Consider the following 23917-nt stretch of genomic DNA (forward strand, 5'->3'; position numbering starts at 1 on the left):
TGAACACTCACCTTTATCCCCTTTGTCTTTGTACAATGGCACTATGCATGCATTCCACCAATCCTCAGGCACTTCACCATGTATATTAAATATCCTTACCAACCAGTCAACAACACAGTCACCCCCTTTTTTTAAAAAATTCCACTGCAATACCATCCAAACCCGCCGCCTTGCTGGCTTTTATCTTCCGCAAAGCTTTCACTACCCCTTCTCTGTTTACCAAATCATTCTCCCTAACCCTCTCAGTTCGCACACCACCTCGACCAAGACACACTATATCTGCCACTCTATCATCAAATACATTCACCAAACGTTAAAAATACTCACTCCATCTCCTTCTCACATCACCACTACTTGTTATTACCTTCCCATTAGCACCCTTCACCGATGTTTCCACTTGTTCTCTTGTCTTACGCACTTTATTTACCTCCTTCCAAAACATCTTTTTATCCTCCCTAAAATTTAATGATACTCTCTCACCCCAACTCTTATTTGCCCTCTTTTTCACCACTTGCACCTTTCTCTTGACCTACTGCCACTTTCTTTTGTACATCTCCCACTCATTTGCATTATTTCCCATGCAAAAATCGTCCAAATGCCTCTCTCTTCTCTTTCACTAATTATCTTGCTTTTTCATCACACCACTCACTACCCTTTCTAATCCGCCCACCTCCCACGCTTCTCATGCCACAAGCATCTTTTACACAAGCCATCACTGCTTCCCTAAATACATCCCATTCCTCCCCCACTCCCTTTACATCCTTTGCTCTCACCTTTTTCAATTCTGCACTCAGTCTCTCTTGGTACTTCCTCACATAAGTCTCTTTTCCAAGCTCACTTATTCACCATAACATTCTCTCTTCTTTTCTGCAAACCTCTACAAATCTTCACCTTCGCCTCCACGAGATAATGATCAGACATCCCTCCAGTTGCACCTCTCACAACATTAACATCCAAAAGTCTCTTTTTCACGCGCTTATCAATTAACACGTAATCCAGTAAAGCTCTCTGGCCATCTCTCCTATTTACATACGTATACTTATTTATATCTCTCTTTTTGAACCAGGTATTTCCAATCATCAGCCCTATTTCAGCACACAAATCTACAAGCTCTTCACAATTTCCATTTACAACACTGAACATCCCATGTGCACCAATTATACCCACAACTGCCACATTACTCACCTGTGCATTCAAATCACCCATCACTATAACCCGGTCTCGTGCATGAAACTACTAACACACTCACTCAGCTGCGCCTAAAACACTTGCCTTTCATGATCTCTCTCTCTCTCTCTCTCTCTCTCTCTCTCTCTCTCTCTCTCTCTCTCTCTCTCTCTCTGTCCTACATAACGCTATAACCAACTCCAATGTTCCCCAATAACGGCAGACTCCCTATGCTGATCCTCACCCTCTTCATATACTGCAAACAAGGTACAATTAACAAATATGTGTGTTAGGAAATAAGGTAGATTTACCTCGCTCTCTGGGTGTTGCATGAGCCAATCAGCCATCTCAACTCCAACGTTTCTATGTCCTAGCTATCACATCTGAGTGAACAGGGTATAGTCATGATGATCTTCTCTTAACAGACTCCAACATTTCTATGTCCCATCTATCAGATCTGAGTGAACAGGGTATAGTCATGATGATCTTCTCTTAACACACTCCAAAGTTTCTATGTCCCGGCTATCACATCTGAGTGAACAGGGTATAGTCATGATGATCTTCTCTTAACACACTCCAACGTTTCTATGTCCCAGCTATCACATCTGAGTGAACAGGGTATAGTCATGGTGATCTTCTCTTAACACACTCCAACGTGTCTATGTCCCAGCTATCACATCTGAGTGAACAGGGTATAGTCATGATGATCTTCTCTTAACACACTCCAACGTTTCTATTTCCCAGCTATCACAACTGAGTGAACAGGGTATAGTCATGATGATCTTCTCTTAACACACTCCAACGTTTCTATGTCCCGGCTATCACATCTGAGTGAACAGGGTATAGTCATGATGATCTTCTCTTAACACACTCCAACGTTTCTATGTCCCAGCTATCACATCTGAGTGAACAGGGTATAGTCATGATGATCTTCTCTTAACACACTCCAACGTTTCTATGTCCCAGCTATCACATCTGAGTGAACAGGGTATAGTCATGATGATCTTCTCTTAACACACTCCAACGTTTCTATGTCCCAGCTATCACATCTGAGTGAACAGGGTATAGTCATGATGATCTTCTCTTAACACACTCCAACGTTTCTATGTCCCAGCTATCACATCTGAGTGAACAGGGTATAGTCATGATGATCTTCTCTTAACACACTCCAACGTTTCTATGTCCCAGCTATCACATCTGAGTGAACAGGGTATAGTCATGATGATCTTCTCTTAACACACTCCAACGTTTCTATGTCCCAGCTATCACATCTGAGTGAACAGGGTATAGTCATGATGATCTTCTCTTAACACACTCCAACGTTTCTATGTCCCAGCTATCAGATCTGAGTGAACAGGGTATAGTCATGATGATCTTCTCTTAACACACTCCAACTCCAAGGCTTCTATGTCCCAGCTATCAGATCTGAGTGAACAGGGTATAGTCATGATGATCTTCTCTTAACACACTCCAACTCCAAGGCTTCTATGTCCCAGCTATCAGATCTGAGTGAACAGGGTATAGTCATGATGATCTTCTCTTAACACTCTCCAACTCCAAGGTTTCTATGTCCCAGCTATGAGATCTGATTGAACAGGGTATAGTCATGATGATCTTCTCTTAACACACTCCAACGTTTCTATGTCCCAGCTATCACATCGGAGTGAACAGGGTATAGTCATGATGATCTTCTCTTAACACACTCCAACGTTTCTATGTCCCAGCTATCACATCTGAGTGAACAGGGTATAGTCATGATGATCTTCTCTTAACACACTCCAACGTTTCTATGTCCCAGCTATCAGATCTGAGTGAACAGGGTATAGTCATGATGATCTTCTCTTAACACACTCCAACTCCAAGGCTTCTATGTCCCAGCCATCAGATCTGAGTGAACAGGGTATAGTCATGATGATCTTCTCTTAACACACTCCAACTCCAAGGCTTCTATGTCCCAGCCATCAGATCTGAGTGAACAGGGTATAGTCATGATGATCTTCTCTTAACACACTCCAACTACAAGACTTCTATGTCCCAGCCATCAGATCTGAGTGAACAGGGTATAGTCATGATGATCTTCTCTTAACACACTCCAACTCCAAGGTTTCTATGTCCCAGCCATCAGATCTGAGTGAACAGGGTATAGTCATGATGATCTTCTCTTAACACACTCCAACTCCAAGGCTTCTATGTCCCAGCCATCAGATCTGAGTGAACAGGGTATAGTCATGATGATCTTCTCTTAACACACTCCTGAAGGTGGACAAAGAACTATCATCACCTCCTCCTCCACCACCGCCGCCACCCTGCAATTCCTGGCTCGTCGACCATCGTATTCTCTTTCTTGTGAAATGTCACATCTTCCGTAATAGTAGAACCACAATTTATTATTTGAATTGAAAATGAATAAATATAGAATAATTAACTGTTGCATATTGGTGGCTGTGTGCCTCGTGGTCCTGAGCGTGATCGTACCCTGGTTCCTGTCCAACGTCCTCGTCAAACAGCAGATGAAGCTGCTCTCCATCCTAGAGGAAAGACACACACACACGTACGCCCTCCAACTCCCTCTCTTGGGTCTCGTCAAGGTGAAGGACTTCACCTCACCGGTGGAGGCGGCATCACACGTCTCCACCCCGTCCCTGGGTGATGTATGGCGTCTTCCCCGCCTCTTGAAGAACGTGCGGATCCTTAAGGACCTGGTGTCCCAGCCTGTGCAGGAGCGCAGGGTCATGACCCTCCTCCTGCAGCTCTTGGTCAGCTTCTTCCTGAGTGTGGCGGTGGTCGTTTACTTCAGCATTTACCTTTGTGCTCACGCGGCACTGGTGAAGCATATGGCCTCCTGGGTGATGGCCTTCTTGGTAAGGAAGGTTAGGGCAACTGTTGCACCTCCTCCAGTCCAGCAGGTGACTAGAGAGGCTGTACAACCGCCCAAGAAACAAAGGCCTGTTCCATCACCCAAGGAACGGCAGCCTGTTCCATCAACCAAGGTTCCCAAGGAAAAGAAGCCTGTCCCATCACCCAAGGAACGGCAGCCTGTTCCATCAACCAAGGTTCAGAAGGAAAAGAAGCCTGTCCCATCACCCAAGGAACGGCAGCCTGTTCCATCAACCAAGGTTCAGAAGGAAAAGAAGCCTGTCCCATCAACAAAGGAACGGCAGCCTGTTCCATCAACCAAGGTTCAGAAGGAAAAGAAGCCTGTCCCATCAACAAAGGAACGGCAGCCTGTTCCATCAACCAAGGTTCAGAAGGAAAAGAAGCCTGTCCCATCACCCAAGGAACGGCAGCCTGTTCCATCAACCAAGGTTCCCAAGGAAAAGAAGCCTGTCCCATCACCCAAGGAACGGCAGCCTGTTCCATCAACCAAGGTTCCCAAGGAAAAGAAGCCTGTCCCATCACCCAAGGAACGGCAACCTGTTCCATCAACCAAGGTTCAGAAGGAAAAGAAGCCTGTCCCATCACCCAAGGAACGGCAGCCTGTCCCATCACCCAAGGAACGGCAGCCTGTCCCATCACCCAAGGAACGGCAGCCTGTCCCATCACCCAAGGAACGGCAGCCTGTCCCATCACCCAAGGAACGGCAGCCTGTCCCATCACCCAAGGAACGGCAGCCTGTCCCAACACCCAAGGAACGGCAGCCTGTCCCAACACCCAAGGAACGGCAGCCTGTCCCAACACCCAAGGAACGGCAGCCTGTCCCAACACCCAAGGAACGGCAGCCTGTCCCATCAACCAAGGAACGGCAGCCTGTTCCATCAACCAAGGTTCCCAAGGAAAAGAAGCCTGTCCCATCACCCAAGGAACGGAAACCTGCACCATCTCGACTGAGAAGGTGGACCGAATGGATGGAGGTGCCACTCGCAGAACACGAGTACCTTAAGATCAACGTTCCATCCTTACAGGACCACTACAGTGTCAACATTACGTTCCCCGGTGACGATAAGCAGTATATAGTGGTAACAGGTGATCGCGAACCAGTCGCTCGTGCCTGCCTCGACATACAGAGAGAACTCAAGCTGCTTCAACCTACTGAGGTGGACCTTTTCTCTCAGCTGTCCAATGTCAGCAACAGGGACCGCCCCTCCAGATTGTGGCCATGTGGTCATGTACTGGATAGGCTGTCTGTTGATGAGAGACTGCATAGCAGGATCATCGGCAGGGCTGGCAACCAAGTCGACGGTATTAGGAAGAAACATTGTGTCGACATCTACATCCCCAACAAACGAGAAGTGGATAAGGACATACATGTTCTTGGATTGGAGCGTGATGTCGACAGGGCAGTGGCACATATACATAGTCTCCTTAGACCCAGAGTAAATCGTCAACACCAGTACAACAACATGCAACGGTCACCAACTACATCCCGCAATGGTGATGACCAAGTTGGACGACACGAGTCTGACGATCAATTTCAAAACGAAGTCGAAAGATAGGGGTCTAAGGATGAATTTCTTGGCGAACTTTGAAGAGACTGAAGTCTGAGGGTGAGTGAAAAGAGTGAAGTTTTAGGCTGAGTCTGGAGTGTTTTTCATATGTACATATATATATATATATATTTTATTAACCATTTTTCTTATATAAGTTTAATATCTAATGATGACCTTAAAGGTGTGTGTGGAGAGGGACAATATAGTGGAGAAAAACAAAGGAAATAGGGCGGCTCTCATGTGCAGGACGCCCTTACCGCCATATGTACAAATACATTAAACACACAATCGCCTTTCCCGCGTTAGCGAGGTAGCGTTAAGAACAGAGGACTGAGCCTTACAGGGGATACCCTCACTTGGCCCCCTTCTCTATTCCTTCTTTTGGAACAGGGAATACGTGGAACGTATTCTCTCTCCCCTATCCTTAGGGATAGTCTCTCATATATTTCTTTATACTGATGGAACACATTCCATTTTCGAAAGAGTATTAAATATCTTTCCTGTTTAGTAAATTTATCATTTTCCTCACGTAATGCTTCACAGCGTACATAAGTACCTCAGTATATAGGAACCTATTAGCTTTCTTATCGCCACAATGTCCAAATGTTCCTTGTGTTGGTGTATATCACTCAAAATCTTTTTCACTCCATCTTTCCACCTCCAAATTGGTCTCCCACTTCTCCTCGTTCCCTCCACCTCCGACACATATATCCTCTTTGTCAATCTTTCCTCACTCATTCTCTCTGTGACCAAACCATTTCAAAACACCCTCTTCTGCTCTCTCAACCACACTCTTTTTATTACCACACATCTCTTACCCTTTCATTGCTTACTCGATCAAACCACCTCACCACATACTGTCCTCAAACATCTCATTTCCAGCACATCCACCCTCCTCCGCACAATTCTATCTATAGCCCACGCCTCGCAACCATAAAACATTGTTGGAACCACTATTCCTTCAAACATACCCATTTTTGCTTTCGAAGATAACGTTCTCGACTTTCACACATTTTGCAACGCTCCCAGAACTTTCACCCTCTCCCCCACCCTATGATTCGCTTCCGTTTTCATGGTTCCATCCACTGCCAGATCCACTCCCATATACCTAAAACACCTCATTTCCATTTTCTCCATTCAAACTTCCTTCCCAATTGACTTGTCCCTCAACCCTACTGTGCCTAATAACATTGCTCTTATTCACATTTAATCTCGGCTTTCATCTTTCACACACTTCACCAAACTCAGTCACCAGCTTCTGCAGTTTCTCACCCGAGTCAGCCACCAGCGATGTATCATCAGCGAACAACTGACTCACTTCCCAAGCTCTCTCATCCACAACAGACTGCATACTTGCACCTCTTTTCAAAAATCTTCCATTTACCTCCCTAACAACCCCATCCACAAACAAATTAAACAACCATGGAGACATCTCGCATCCCTGCCGCAAACCAACTTTCACTGAGAACCAATCATTTTCCTCTCTTCCTACACGTACACATGCCTTACATCCTCGATAAAAACTTTTCACTGCTTCTAACAACTTACCTCCCACACCATATATTCTTAATACCTTCCACAGAGAATCTCTATTAACTCTATCATATGCCTTCTCCAGATCCATAAATGCTTCATACAAATCCATTTGCTTTTCTATGTATTTCTCGCATACATTTTTCAAATCAAACACCTGATCCACACATCCTCTACCACTTCTGAAACCACACTGCTCTTCCCCAATCTGATGCTCTGTACATGCCTTCAAGCTTTCAATCAATACCCTCCCATATAATTTACCAGGAATACTCAACAAACTTTACCTCTATAATTTGAGCTCTCACCTTTATCCCCTTTGCCTTTGTACAATTGCTCTATGCAAGCATTCGGCCAGTCCTCAGGCACCTCACCATGAGTCATACATACATTAAAATAACCTTACCAACCAGTCAATAATAGTCACCCACTTTTTTTAAGAAATTCCACTGCAATACCATCCAAACCCGCTGCCTTGCTTTCATCTTCCGCAAAGCTTTTACTACCTCTTCTCTATTCACCAAATCATTCTCCCTAACCCTCTCACTTTGCACACCACCTCGACCAAAACACCCTATATCTGCACTCTATCATCAAACACATTCAACAAACCTTCAAAACACTCACTCCATCTACTCCTCACCAGTACTTGTTATCACCTCCCAATTAGCCCCCTTCACTGATGTTCCCATTTGTTCCCTTGTCTTACGCACTTTATTTACCTCCTTCCAAAATATCTTTTTATTCTCACTAAAATTTAATGATACTCTCTCACCCCGACTCTCATTTGCCCTCTTTTTTGCCTCTTGCACCTTTCTCTTGACCTCCTGCCTCTTTCTTTTATACATCTCCCAGTCATCTACATTATTTCCCTGCAAAAATTGTCCAAATGCCTCTCTTCTTTTTCACAATAATCTTACTTCTTCATCCCACCACTCACTACCCTTTCTAATCTGCCCACCTCCCACGCTTCTCATGCCACAAGCATCTTTTGCACAAGCCATCACTGCTTCCCTAAATACATCCCATTCCTTCCCCACTCTCCTTACGTCCTTTGTTCTCACCTTTTCCATTCTGTACTCAGTCTCTCCAGGTACTTTCTCACACAAGTCTCCTTCCCAAGCTCACTTACTCTCACCACTCTCTTCTTTTCTGAAAACCTCTACAAATCTTCACCTTCGCCTCCACAAGATAATGATCAGACATCCCTCCAGTTACACCTCTCAGCACATTAACATCCAAAAGTCTCTCTTTCGCGCGCCTGTCAATTAACACGTACTCCAATAACTCTCTCTGGCCATCTCCCCTACTTACATACGTATACTTATGTATATATCTCTTTTAAAACCAGGTATTCCCAATCACCAGTCCTTTTTCAGCACATAAATCTACAAGCTCTCACATACATTATATATATATATATATATATATATATATATATATATATATATATATATATATATATATATATATATATAATTGCCTTCTCAGCTAACAAAAAGTAAAATCATGGAGGTACTCTTAAGGCAGGATATGTAAGAAGCGTGCATGATACAATCCTTTATCCCGTGGTGTTCCTTTGCACTAATACATCAGAAACCAAGCAACGATTAGTCGACACAGCATCGCTAAGATAGGGAGAACATATAGTGTGTAAAGCATTTAGATGTAGAGGAGTAGTAGTAATTAGTAGTAGTTAGGGGACGTGTGCATAAAAGCCAATAGGTTCTGGAGATGATATATAATGCCATGAAGGACATGGTGATTATGGAGGTTATCTATGATGATATAGATGGAGGCCTGAGAGGACATAGAACGCAGACGGGATGGACAGATGAGGAAAATGAAGTGCTGAAGGCGAGGAGAGTTATTTCATATGACGATGCCACAGGGATGATTGATGCCAACCGCGCCCTGGAGGAGGAGGAGGAGGAGGAGGAGCCGCTGTCTTGTGGGTGAAGGATGGAGGTGTGAGTGGAGGCATGATGGACGAATCAACTATGCCATGGGCAGTGAGGTGAGGGAGGAGGGAGTAGGGAGGGGTGATGATAAAGCTATACCGTGCGAGTAAGGAAAGTGTTTGGTCACATGATCAAGGTGGACCTAGACTAAAGCCTTGGGTAGAGATAGATGGATAGATATAGTTATATAGTCAGATATAGATATAACGACAGGACAGTAACCCACGGCAAACACCTAAAGTCCAACAATCAGTGCAGTATATTCCACCGTCAGCGAGCCTTTGGCCTCCACGTCATGACTTACTCTCGACAAGTCCGGAAATGACAGTTCATCTGTGTCGGATGAGGGCGGGATGCTGGCATATGTGAACTAAATCACTGGGAGAAGAAAAAAAAAGACTTTATTGCCGCGTTTTGGAGAACGTTCCCCCTTCCAGATGCTTTCTATACTTTACGTATATATTTCTTTTTTATTCTTCGCGGTGCTGAACAGTGGAACAAACTCCCTATCGTCGAGATATTGAAAATCCAGGATGAAAATACATAGGAATGGCTGCGTGAGGAAGGTGGTGGGGTGTGTGTGTGTGTGTGGGTGTGTGTGGGTGTGTGTGTGTGTGTGTGTGTGGGTGTGTGTGTGTGTGTGTGTTGTGGTGATAACACCTCCCAGATGTGACAATGCCAGACGGTTCGTCCCGTATTGTCGATAAAACTAAATGGGCCCGACGAAAATTTGGCGAGAAATATTTGACGGAAAGCAACTGGCTGGGGAGGAAATTTTGGCGTGAGATATTACGGGGTGTGGGGGAAAGGAGGGAAAGGTAATGGCGAGAAAGCTTGGCTGGGAAACTTTTTATTGTTTTGTGGTAGACGTTTGTGGAAGAGAATTTGGCGAGTACATTTGACGTAAAGTAGTTGATGACAGATATTTGGCGAAGAGTTTGTTTTAACGTGAAATATTTGGAGGAGAGTTTGTTTTAGCGTGAAATATTTTGCGGAGAGAATGTTTTATTGTGAAATATTTGGCGGAGAGATTGTTTTAGCATGAAAAATTTGGCGGGGGATTTATTTTTTTTTAGCGTGAAATATATGGCTTTTTTTTTGCGTAAAATATTTAGTGGGGAGTTTTTTTTTTTTTTTTTAGCGTGAAATATTTGGCGGTAAAGGGGTAAAATCATGACGAAAATGAATAAGAGACACTGCTGAAAGTGAAAAGGAAACATGAGGGGGATACAGTAGTCAAGTGCCAGTGGTTCCATTTCGTTTCAGTGGTGTGTACACCGTGAAGACGCACTCCAGTTCAGGGTTGTGTAAACGACATGAAAAGAGAGCTTATCTCAGGTTGATGGTGTCGTGGATACATCGCGTTAATCTTATTTTCTCTTTTACGAACAGATTTTAAGACAGATGGAGCACAGGAAGAGAAATATTATCCTGTGTTAAATCAATAGGACAAATATGAATTCTAAGAGTAATTTTATTACGATGTATCAAAAGTAGGAAGAGAAATTTGTAAGGTATGACAGCGTAATTGGTATGTTCATGTCAGGCAACTCGTATAAAAAAAAAGACTGGATACATTTGTCTGATGTTAACAAAAGAAAAGGTATATAAACAATGATGGGGATAGTGTGTGTGTGTGTGTGTGCGCACGCGCAACATCACTCAAAAGTCTTTAAATATTTACCAAAAATCCTAACCGAGTAGAACCTCAGGTAATTCACATATGAGACATGAAATAAGGAATATCACACACAATAACATCCTGAATAACACACACACACACACACACACACGCACGCGCGATAGAAAGTCTCCCAGACTTAACCACCCTCAAAGAAACAGAAGCCTCAGTGACCTTTACTGGTCATATTATATAAAAATAGTCCAAATCGCTCTTACTATCTCTTTTAAACTCATGACCTCGACTGACCTTGAAGTTTATAATTTCCATTCACACTGGAACTCAAAACTTCGACTCTCGCCTTCGAACTCGACACAGCCTCGCACTGGAAATGAAGAACTTCGATCCATTTTGAAAATGAAGAGTTCATTCACCTCATCTCGCAACTCGGGGGCTATGAGACTCGGGTCATCGACCCATCTTGGAACCTTGAGGGAGTTCGACTCACCTTGAATATCCTGTAGTAGAGGTAGATCATGGCGATGCAGGGGATGTAGAAGGAGGATATGGACGAGTACAGGATGAAGTCTGCGTTGAGGAAGTTGCAGTCGTTGGTCAGCACGTCCTTCCTCTTGGCCACGTCCCACTGGTTGACGAAGAAGAGCGGGATGCCGATGGCCGCCGACACCACCCAGATGATGGCGATGGTGAAGACGATGCGCTTGTTGTTCTTCGACTGGGCGTATTTGATGGGCTGCGTCACCGCGATGTATCTGGAGGGGCAGAAGGTGGGAGGAGGAGGTGGTGGTGGTCAGGTCACGTGGGATACGAGTCATAACAGATGAACGACCTGATGGTCAACAGATGAGGTTATCAAGATGAAGGACGAGGTTGGTGGTGGTGGTGGTGATAGATGGATAGTCGAAGATAAGAAGAGGGAGGTTTTGTTGGAGGAGGAGGTTGTTGGAGAAAAGTGAAGATTGAATGAAAAGAGAGGGATGGTGATGAAAGACGTATGGAATGAAGACACAATGGTGATAGATGGATAGTCGAAGATAAGAAGAGGGAGGTTTTGTTGGAGGAGGAGGAGGTTGTTGGAGAAAAGTGACGATGGAATGAAAAGAGAAGGATGGTGATGATAGACGTATGGAATGAAGACACAGTGGTGATAGATGGATAGTCGAAGATAAGAAGAGGGAGGTTTAGTTGGAGGAGGAGGAGGAGGTTGTTGGAGGAAAGTGAAGATGGAATGAAAAGAGAAGGATGGTGATGAAAGACGTATAGAATGAAGACACATCCAGCTACCAGGTCAACCACCCGGCATGTGACAAAGCAGACAGTGGTTGGTCTACAAAGACTGGTGTTGGACGGCAGGAATCAAGTGTGATGTTAGGATTTAAATAAACTTTTAAGTACTGGCACCTGATGAGGTGGACTGTCCCCACGAAACGTGTCGTGCCACATGTAGAGAAAAATTACACGTAAATGAAATTGTATGAACTCTTACTGAAGTGCGATTTCGCTTTCATACTATCATCAAGAACAAGTGTGACCATCATGTATATATATATATATATATATATATATATATATATATATATATATATATATATTGTGTGTGTGTGTTCTTACATTTTACGTCAGTTGATACCAGCCTGACCTGACCCGTAGAGTTCCAGACCAAATATGTTGCACAGTTAACTGGTGTAATTGGGTGATTTAGTGAAAGAAGTGAGAGTAATGGTGTCTTTCTTATTTCCTTGATGCAGACACTGTTTATTTCTTATTATCTTCATGTCTTACGTTTTATCATGTCTTTTTTTTCTCTTTACATTTTCATTTGAAATGATCGTGTGTCTGGCGAACACATTGTTTGTTGATCTGTGCCTCTGTTCCCTATACTTGTCTGCCGTAGTAGATATGGCGAGACAGAGCATCTACCAGCTCACACCTACAGCCAGAGAGAGAGAGAGAGAGAGAGAGAGAGAGAGAGAGCTGACCAATTACTGGGAGAGTGAAGTAAGAGTGATGATTGACCTTAAACTGGCAGTTATATCAGGCAGCTGTTAGTGAACATACCTATCTATCTCTCTATCGATTCATCTGTCTGTCGTCTATCTGTCTGTTTGTCGGTCTATCTATCTATCTATCTCTGTCTATCTATCGAGAAGGTTCATAGATTGGGAACTAATCTTTAATACACGTCTCATTAAATGCACTACATCTATATGTAGATTGTTTATCGGTTTATTTCAAAGCCCTTGCATTCTTTCGGGCGTCTATAGGGGTGTTTGTACCATAGGTCTCTATAGGAACCGTCGACCTTTCGTACTACCAATTCTGAAAGGACCTTCGGGAGTGAATCGGAGCGTCTAATATGCTGGAGAGGCAAGCGGCGTGGCGGGCGCGAAAGTAGCAGCCACAAGGGTGATATGGAACGGAACGAGGCTAGATGGTTCCATACCCGGCCGAATTGGTGGTCCAGGAGAGGCTGTTAAACATATGTAGAGTGCGGTGTTGTCCCGTGTAGAGTGCGGTGTTGTCCCGTGTAGAGTGCGATGTTGTCCCGTGTAGAGTGCGATGTTGTCCCGTGTAGAGTGCGATGTTGTCCCGTGTAGAGTGCGGTGTTGTCCCGTGTAGAGTGCGGTGTTGTCCCGTGTAGAGTGCGGTGTTGTCCCGTGTAGGGTGCGGTGTTGTCCCGTATACCGTAGGTAGAGTGAAGGGGTGCGTGTTGAGGGTCAAGAGGTATAGTCTGCCATGTGAACTTGCTTCGTATCTCTAATATATCTCTTAACTTCGTATCTTTACTATCTCTAGAGTAACTTTATTGAGTCGGTCATCTGATTTCTTGTTAGGCTCATCCTCTATTGTCTTCCCCAACATAACTTGAGGGAGCGTCACGGCGGGAATGATGGTAAATCGATGGATTTAACATGCATGATATTAGTTACGAGTTAACAACATTGTTTTTAACAGGTGAGTTCATGAGATTCGAGTAAGAGCTCTGGCAGGGATCCTGGTCACAGTTGAGGTTCTCTGCCATAATAACATCTCTGTGGCCTACAGGTTCTTTGAGCAAGGTGTAGCGAGGGTGAGGTGGTCCGTAAGTTGTGTGTATATGTGTATATTTGGTGCTGTTGGACGTCATGTCGCGGAATATCCTTTCCTCAAAATAACTGCACACATACATACAGACAAGAAAGCTCATACACACACACACACACACATACACACAGAAGCAGATACTTGTGGTGTAGTGGTTGCTGAACATAGGTCAACACGGGCTCAGGCCAGCGTCGGTTCGAATCCTGGGCGTGGCAACCTGTCTAAACCCTTTATTCCGTGGTTGTCTTAAGCTAGTGTGTGTGTGTGTGTGTGTGTGTGTGTGTGTGTGTGTGTGTGTATACTAAAGGAAAGAGATGGTACACATACACAAGATCCACAGACGGGACATTAAGAGTGTAAAACTCTCTCCTCGTAACACACAAATATTGATCACAGACAGTAATCATCCACAATTACACATGCATAAGTTCACACACATTAACAAGCACATAGTCATATAAGCAAACACTTGAAGAATGAGAAGGAAACATGCACAAACGGGACAGATGTACAGCAACACATACAAACACACAAGCATATATACACAAACATGGCGTTTGTGTATGTGTTCATGTGCGTATACGAGTTTGCATGCGTTATTGGATAGTATATGTCTACGTATGAATACGTCTGTTCTGTATTTTCATATTACAAACAGATATCATCTCTATTATTCCTTGTAAGAGTTCCATGCCTTTAGTTTTAATGGTAGGACAAACTAGGGTAGAACATCTTGTTCATGTCGTCTGCGTGGCATTGTTGACACTGGAGATCGAAATGAATCGATAGAACCCAGGACTTCAATACCACAGGGACGGGGCAAATGTCACCCATAGTACCAGCTATATAAGGGTCTATATACCTCAGTGGATGACACTGTAAACTTGGTGTTCCCTTTCCATCTACCAATCACATAGCTGCTTATGATTCACTTGAGATTAGAAAACCTGCTACAGATTAGAATGAAAGAAGATTCGTTCTCCTCGCATAAGAATACGAATAATATATTCCAAATATTACTGAGGCCTTCCATTTGGGATTATCTAAATGTGAACGAATGTAAAGGAGGCCAACATAAGCGCCTCAAAAAAAATAGTCATTAGACAGCGGGTTTGGAGGTACGCTAAACAAAAGCAGGAGATCTCAAAATACGGGGGATTATACTGTGGGAATCCGAGGTAGTTAGGATATTTCCAAGTAAAGATGTACGAAAAATTATACGAATCCAGGTCAATGACCTGGTTTCTTTATCCATGAATCTACCGCCATTGTTAACGTGTTTCAGGTACAAAGGAATGAAATGAAGAGGAGCTTCAGGTATTTAACGTTGTTTAGGCTTGGTTATAGAATGCCATCCAAGAGCATTATGATCCAAGACGACTGGGACTATAAGTGATATAACTATGTATTGATACGAAGATCAATACATATATATATAAATATATATCTTTTCTTTTCTTTCCTTTATTTCCACATGATCGCCGTTTTCCGCGTTAGCGAGGTGGCGCCATGAACAGACGAAGAAAGGCCACATCCCCTCACATCCATTCTCAAACTGTCATTTATCAACGAAGTCACAGCTCCCTGCCTTCAACCAGACCCCAACAGACCTATCCATGACCTCACTGGTTCAGTCCACTGACAACAGCACGTCGACCCATGTAAACCACAAAGTTCCAATTTACACTATCCGGTGCATGCCTTTCACACTGCATTTTCAGGTCCCGATCGCTCAAAATCTTTCTCGCCCCCATCCTTCCACCTCCAATTTGGTATCTTCGTTCTCAATGTTCGCTCAACATCCGACACGCATATCCTCACTCATTTTCTTCTACCTGCCCGAGCCATTTCAGCATATTTTCTACAGCTCACTCAACCACACACTCTTTTCATTACCACACTTTTTTCTTGCCCTTTCATTACTTACCCGATCAAACTACCTCGCACCACATACTGTCCTCCAACATTCAATTTACAACACACTCGCCTTCCTCCGCACAGTCTTATCTACAGCCCATGCTACTATACCTTCAAACATTACACATTTTTTGAACTCTCGGATAACTTTCTACACATTCTTCAGTGCTCTCAGAACCTTCTCCCCCTTCGCCCCTCTTTCCAAGATTCTCGCACTTGCTTCCTTCACCACCTCAACCATAAGCAGATTAAACAACCATGGTGACATCACAGACCCCTGCCGCGAAACCAACCTTCTCTTGGAACAATTTACTCTCCTTTTTTCCTGCGCGTAAACATGCCCCCTTGCACTTTTGGTGATATATCTTTTTACAGCTTCGAGCAGTTTGCCTCACACGTCGTATATTATTTGGACCTTCCTCTACAAGGAAATCCCTATGATCGTAACGTGTGATTTCTTCAGACCAATAAATACCACTTACATATATATATATCCCTTAGTCTAGGTATTTCTAAAGCGCATTCAACAATACGAACGTCGGATCCACATCCTCAGCTGCTTCTGTAACCATTTTGTTCCTACCAAATCTGATGCTCTGTACATACCTTAAAAAACCTCTCGGATCACTACTCTCCTATAATACTCGACAAACTGTTACCTCTGTACTTTGAACACTCGCCTTCGTCCGCCATTGCCTTTCTACACTGGCACTATACATGCATTCCGGCCAATCCTCGGGCACCTCAGCATGACCCACACGTAGTGATAATCCTAATTAAGAAATCAACAACACAGTCAACCCCTTCCTTAATAGATTCAGCTGCTATACCCATCCACTCCAGCCGCCTTTGCCACATTCAAATTTTCTCTCTTCGCCAAACCACTCTCCACGACTCTCTGACTTGACATACCACCCTCCCATCCAAACACCCTACATCTGCCACCCTAACATCAAACATGTTCAACAGTCCTTCAAAATGCTCACCCTATCTCTTCATCACTACCTGTTACCACTTCCTCCTTTTGCTCCCCTTGACCGATGTTCGTATTTGTTCTCTTGCTTTCCGCATATTATCTACCTCCTTCCAAAATGTAGTGTTCTCCCTGTACTTTACTGATACTCGCCCACCCCAAATCTCATTAGCTCTCTTTTTTCAACCCCTGCATCTTCCTCTTGACCCAACGCTTTGTCTTAAAATATCTTGTACTTATTTTTATTAGTATACTTAGTCGCTATCAGCTGCGTTAGCGAGGTAGCGCAAGGAAACAGACGATAGAATGGCCCAACCCACCCACATATACATACCTAAACATTTCAACGTATACATACACAGATATATACAAATACACATATACATTCATATATATATATATATATATATATATATATATATATATATATATATATATATATACATATGAGATGGCCTACATCAGGGCCTAACTTGTCCATGCTGTCTCAGCTAAAATAAGCTTACATTAAAGATCATTCATACATATATATACATTTTGTGCTGACAGATGTTCTTGTAAACAAAACTTTGTTAAAATGGCCATATAACTATTTTCTATCAGATTCTTTCTGATTTTTCCTTGTCTAATATGTTTTATATTAGAGTGGGGAGGATTACTCGTACATCTCACAGGTAAGATGTAACAAGATACGCTAAACTTTCCTGCTTAGCCCTGACAATGTGTTGGAATATTCGCGAAAGCTTGGGAGTACCTAGCTTCATCTTAACCTGGCAGTAATATATATATATATATATATATATAGATATATATATATATATATATATATATATATATATGTATATGTATATATATATATATATATATATATATATGTATATGTATATATATATATATATATATATATATATATATATGTATATGTATATGTATATATATATATATATATATATATATATATATATATATATATATATATATATATATATATATATATATGTAAATATATATATATATATATATGTAAATATATATATATATATATATATATATATATATATATATATATATATATATATATATATATATATATATATATATATATATATATATACATAGAAGATCTACTTTATTTTGGCATATATCTCTTAACGAAGCACCAGCTCGGAGCCCAAACTTAATACCCCCCCAAAAAAAAACTTAGACCATAAATCATCCTCAACTCTCAAAGGAAATCCTTATAAGAGAAAATCTTAATTGACTGATTAAAGACGAAAGAATAAAAGAGAAAATTGAGGAAAATTAAATTTGCATCCCATGACTTTGCTCATTTCATGACCCGGGAGCCTGTTCATGACACATGCCATCTGCTGGTTCTTAATGAAGGCCTCCGGGCCTTATTCTCGCGGTAATGACAGCTCAATTAAGGCTTGTAATTACTCTAGTTCTGTGATTATGTATCTCTAAGCACGTGATTGCCGTTACTCCCTCGAAGTTGCCTGATGGACACTTCAATACGTCTTCCTCCCAAGCCGATGTCAGATAAATGTATATCGTTGGTGTGCGATATTCAGCGATATATATATATATATATATATATATATATATATATATATATATATATATATATATATATATATATATATATATATATATATATATATAATGCTATAACGATCACTACGATATAAAGCGGGTGTATACTATATATCGCGGGTTGTATGTCAGTCTATATTTCCCGTTTAGTCTCTTCTGCAGTCAAGGGTGTGGAGTGATGATGAAAGATAAAAGTGGTTGTGTTGGGAGGAAAATGAAGTATATAAAACCCACGTATATCTCTGCTGAAATGTGGAATTTACAAAGTGGTGGGTACGAAGGCAAGAGGTGTGTAAGGCTCATATATTCTCTGTTTCTCTTTCTTTCTCTCTCTCTCTTCTCTTTCTCTCTCTCTCTCTCTCTTCTCTCTCTCTCTCTCTCTCTCTCTCTCTCTCTCTCTCTCTCTCTCTCTCTGCTTTGCTATCATTTTCTTCTACAGATTTTAAGGGGAATGTTTTTTTTTTTTTTTTTTTTTTTTTTTTTTTTTTTTTTAGCGTTAAGGGCAGACCGCCTTGCTTGAACGTTGGACTTTACGGTCTCTCTATCCATCTATCGTATCTATTCCTCTCTAAGTCAAGAGCTCGTTTTCTTTTTTTTTTTTTTCGAGGGGGTGTGGGGAAGGGAACGGAAGTCAACCTCTTACCAAAGGTGGGGTTCATGCTGTGACCTCCTCCCCAACCTCAACAAGACAAGAAGAAGATCGGGCGCCCATGACGGTGACTGCATGGCTGGCATTATCCACGCTCCTCCCTCCTCCTCCTCCAGAGTGAGGACCAAGTCTATTTGAGGAGGGACTTTCTCCCACTGTGGTCGATGCTTGCTGAGGGGGACGCTAAGTGCTAGTCGAGCGACCTTAAAATTCGCAAGTGTCATCTCGGCCACTGGGGAAAGTCGAGGGAACTAGGCAAACACGAAGGAACTAGAGCGAGGAGAGGATAGATAAAGTGGGGAAGGGAAGAGAGATTGTAGAAGGGAGATGTAGAAATGGAATGGAGAGAGGTATAGAGGAGAGAGGTATAGTGGAGAGGGGAGATGGAGAGGGGAGAGGAAGAGGGAAGAGGTTGAGTAGGGATAGGAGAGGCAGGATGGGGAAAGGGGAGGTAGAGTGAGGAGGGACGTAGATTAGGTACGAGGAGATTGAAGGATGGAGGTAGACGGGTGAGGGAAGAAGTAGATTGAGAAGGGGAAAGGTAGATTGGGGAGGGGGGGGGGTAAAGGACAAAGCGGGAGGTAGAGGGGGAGAGAGGAGAGGTAGAGTGGGTGACGAAGAATAAGGAGGGGTATGTAGAGAGGGGACGGAGAGGTAGAGTGGGTAGAGGGAAAGTGGAGAGGGAGGAAACACAGACTAGGGAGAGGGAAGAAGAGTGGGGATATGGAGACAGATTGGAGAGGGAGGATGTAGAACTGGAAGAGAGATGAGTTGGGAAGAAGAGACAAAAGTTGGGCAGAATGGGTAGAAGCGTGTGGTAGAAAGGGAGAGGTAGAATGGGTAGAACCGTGTGGTAGAAAGGGAGAGGTAGAATGGGTAGAACCGTGTGGTAGAAAGGGAGAGGTAGAATGGGTAGAAGAGAGAACGGTAGAAAGGAAGATTTAGAATACGGAGTACCTTCTTAACGAGTACGTAAGGAAGAGGTTGTGCCATAGTGACAAAGCTAACGCGTAGCAATCACCACTGGCCTTGCGTGTTAAATAACCCTGTTTCTCTCAGCGCCGACATGTCCTCTCCTTACTGCTCGTCTTGCTTGTTGTATAATGCTATACTTTCCCCGGCATCATACAACACAGGTATGTAGCTGTCAACTTGAGGCTTCACACTGTATTGTCTTCAACTGTGAATCTAATCATCTGAAAGCTTCTATCGTCACTCCTTGTACCTATCTCTGTTCTCCAGGTATTGCATTAAATTAGGCTTCCACCTTCCTCGCCGGCCAGTCATGTATTTCGTATCTTTCATTGTATGTTTACAGGTGTCGCATTCGATTTAAGGATTCTGTATCGCTCTTGCGTATATGTTTCTAGGTGTTACTTAATGATTCCTTTTCGTCCTTGCGTATATCTACAGATGTTGACCTTGACTTATTAATCCTGTATCGTCCTTGAGTCATATGGTTGAGTGGCCATTCCAATTCAAGGGAGGGCCGTTTTGATACCTACTTCTTCCATTACACGTCGAAGCTTTGGAACTCTCTACCGTCTCATGTCTGTCCTAATAACTATGACCTGGCACGTTTCATAAGACAGGATTTTCGCTTTCTCTAAAATTCGTAAATACTGGGTTACTTATAGGTTTAGAACATTGTTCGAAAAGCCTTTTATTATTTGCCAGTCATATGTCAACATATATCTAACATATATGAACATATATCTTTCTCTTAGTCGTCGTTTCAGTTCATATAATTCAAGTTCCTTCAACCCCATCGCAATAGTTCGCGAGTTCCATTGCATTGCTTTTATTTGTGAAGTGTTTTTGCATATTTTTTCTGTCTTATTTATTTCTATCATCTTTACTGGAGACCAAATGATAACAACATATAGCCTTAGTTTTATTTCATTTATTTTAAGAAATATCATTCACTAAAGCCAGGTTATTCAGTACAACCATATCATTCACTGAAGCTATTTCATTCGGTAGAACCAAGTCAATGTCATGCAACCGGGTTATTCAATGAAACCAGTTTATTCACCATTACCAGGTCATCTCGTACAACAACGAAACTCGCTGTAGTTAGGTCAGTTATTGTAGCCGTATCAATCACTGCAGCCAGGTCGTTAACTACAACCCAATCGTTCACAACAGTCATTCACTAAGGTCAGGTCATTCACAGCAGCCAGGTCATTATAATCAGGACATATATATTCCATATAGCCAGATCAATCGCTGCTAACAGGTCATTCAATGCATCCAGGTCATTCACCTCATCCAGGTCATTCACTGCATCCAGGTCATTCACCTCATCCAGGTCATTCACCTCATCCAGTTCATTCATTGTATCCAGGTCATTCACCTCAACCAATTCATTCATTGTATCCAGGTCATTCACCTCATCCAGTTCATTCATTGCATCCTGGTCATTCACTGCATCCAGGTCATTCAATGCATCCTGGTCATTCACTGCATCCAGGTCCTTCACTGCCTGGTCATTCAGTATAACCACTTCAATTACTGCAACGAGCTAGCTCATTCAATAACCAGGTCATACGCCACAACCAGGTCAATAAAATCACTCGCCACACAACCGGGGTCATTCAACGCAGCCGGGCCATTCTCTAGAATCGCACAATTCACTGCAGCAGGGTAGCTAAATTTCACTGCAAGCCTTGGGATAAGGTGGAAAGAAAAAAATGTATGTTCCACACCGCACAGCTCCAGCACTGCTGGCTGGGTCAAGATTCATTTTTATTTCTTATTATCCCACGAGTAATTGGACTGTCTTAAGCTTGCACTGGGATTCATTTCAAGTTTTTCTCTTCGTTCTTAATATTCTTGACTAGCCTTCCTCATTTCTGTACATATCTTTTATCAGTCTCACGTATCGCTATCGACATGTTCAATGATCGTTGCCTTGTGTGTGTGTGTGTGTGTGTTACGTATCGCTATCGACATGTTCAATGATCGTTGCCTTGTGTGTGTGTGTGTGTTACGTATCGCTATCGACATGTTCAATGATCGTTGCTTTGTGTGTGTGTGTGTGTGTGTGTGTGTGTGTGTGTGTGTGTGTGCGCGCGCGCCATACGATGGTGTTCATTTCAGGATAATATTCTACGAAATCATTGGATAATTTGTTCCTCGGCGATCTTGCGTATAATCGGTAATCCTTCCTAATTATCGCATTCTAAAATTTCCTCTCTGATATCCCCTATTTTTAGTCTCTCTCTCTCTCTCTCTCTCTCTCTCTCTCTCTCTCTCTCTCTCTCTCTCTCACCGTACCATGATGTAAGTAGATTCATCACATCTACTTGTGTCCAAACAGCCTATATTAAGCCTACTATGATCTTCCTTAAGAGGTGCAAATACTTTACGTATGTAAATCCTACAAATGCAGAGATTTCACACATTTCCCTTCATTATATCTATGACAGAATCATAAGTGAATATATATATATATATATATATATATATATATATATATATATATATATATATATATATATATATATATATATATATATATATGGGGCAGACAGTGTGAATTGTGTGCATGGGTATATATGTTTATGTCTGTGTATGTACATATATGTGTACACTGATATGTATAGGTATGTATATTTGCGTGTGTGGACGTGTGTGTGTATACATTGTGTATGGGGGTGGGTTGGGCCATTTCTTTCGTCTGTTTCCTTGCGCTACCTCGCAAACGCGGGAGACAGCGACAAAGCAAAATAAAATATAATATATATATATATATATATATATATATATATATATATATATATATATATATATATATATATATATATAATGTGGACCCAGTGTGTACCTAGCAATCTTTCTACCTATTCACGTCACGAAAACTCCTGGGGCGTCCCCCACTCGGGTGTGGGGGGGCTGGGTAATGGATGATGATGGGTGGGGGAGATGGGCGGGGTGTGTGTGTGGAGCGGGAGAGGTGGAGGGGGCTCCTGTGGGGGGAGGGGGAGGGTTAGGTTGTGGCTGAGGGGGAGGCGGTGGTGGGTAAAGTATGGGGGGGGGGCTGTGCTTATGGAAGAGGGGGTTGGGCTGGGGGGGAAGTGGTCCGACCCCTTTCTAGGAAAATATACCAAGGGCTGTCTACCTACCCCGGCCCGTAAGGCTGGTAGATAGATAGGTCGTATGTGAAATGCTTTATGCATACGACTAATCTTGTATATTATGCATTAGGCACTGTGTGTGTTTGTGTGTGCTTGCGTCATTGTGCTCTGCAACGTTCATTCATATCGTAACACTGTCGTAGTAACTGTATTCGAAAACCAGTGAATGCGGCTTGAGCAAGTTTTTCATTTATTCATATACCCAGATTATTTCCGTCAATAATTGAATGAACGCTATTTCTTTTTCCTTTTCTGCATATCAAAAATCGTTTTCTTTTTCAAAATTTCACTTGCATATGCATTTCGGCTAAAGAATTTTATTATATCAGAAAAGTGGTAATATATATATATATATATATATATATATATATATATATATATATATATATATATATATATATATATATATTATCTCGGAAAGCAAAAGTGGGTATGTTTGAAGGAATAGTGGTTCCAACAATGTTGTGTGGTTGCGGGGCGTGGGCTGTGGATGGAGTTGTGCGCAGGAGGTGGATGTGCTGGAGGTGGGATGTTTGAGGACAATGTGTGGTGTGAGGTGGTTTGATCGAGTAAGTAACGTAAGGGTAAGAGAGATGTGTGGAAATAAAAAGAGCGTGGTTGAGAGAGCAGAAGAGGGTGTTTTGAAATGGTTCGGGCACATGGAGAGAATGAGTGAGGAAAGATTGACCAAGTGAATATATGTGTCGGAGGTGGAGGGAACGAGAAGAAGAGGGAGACCAAATTGGAGGTGGAAAGATGGAGTGAAAAAGATTTTGTGTGATGGGGCCTGAACATGCGGGAGGGTGAAGGGAGGGCAAGGAATGGAGTG

At 42.5% G+C, this 23917-nt stretch overlaps 1 protein-coding gene across 1 annotated transcript in view; it reads right to left on the bottom strand.

Annotated features, from left to right (window-relative positions):
* Positions 1 to 23917, bottom strand: part of Dop2R (dopamine D2-like receptor) — an 80280-nt gene that overhangs the window by 39146 nt on the left and 17217 nt on the right. The window contains exon 2 of the mRNA XM_071683409.1: positions 11218 to 11482. Within this exon, the coding sequence (XP_071539510.1) occupies positions 11218 to 11482 (265 nt within the window). The remainder of the gene's footprint in view (positions 1 to 11217; positions 11483 to 23917) is intronic.

Source organism: Panulirus ornatus, chromosome 3 (genome assembly GCF_036320965.1).
Source record: "Panulirus ornatus isolate Po-2019 chromosome 3, ASM3632096v1, whole genome shotgun sequence".
Taxonomy (NCBI): Eukaryota; Metazoa; Arthropoda; class Malacostraca; order Decapoda; family Palinuridae; genus Panulirus; species Panulirus ornatus.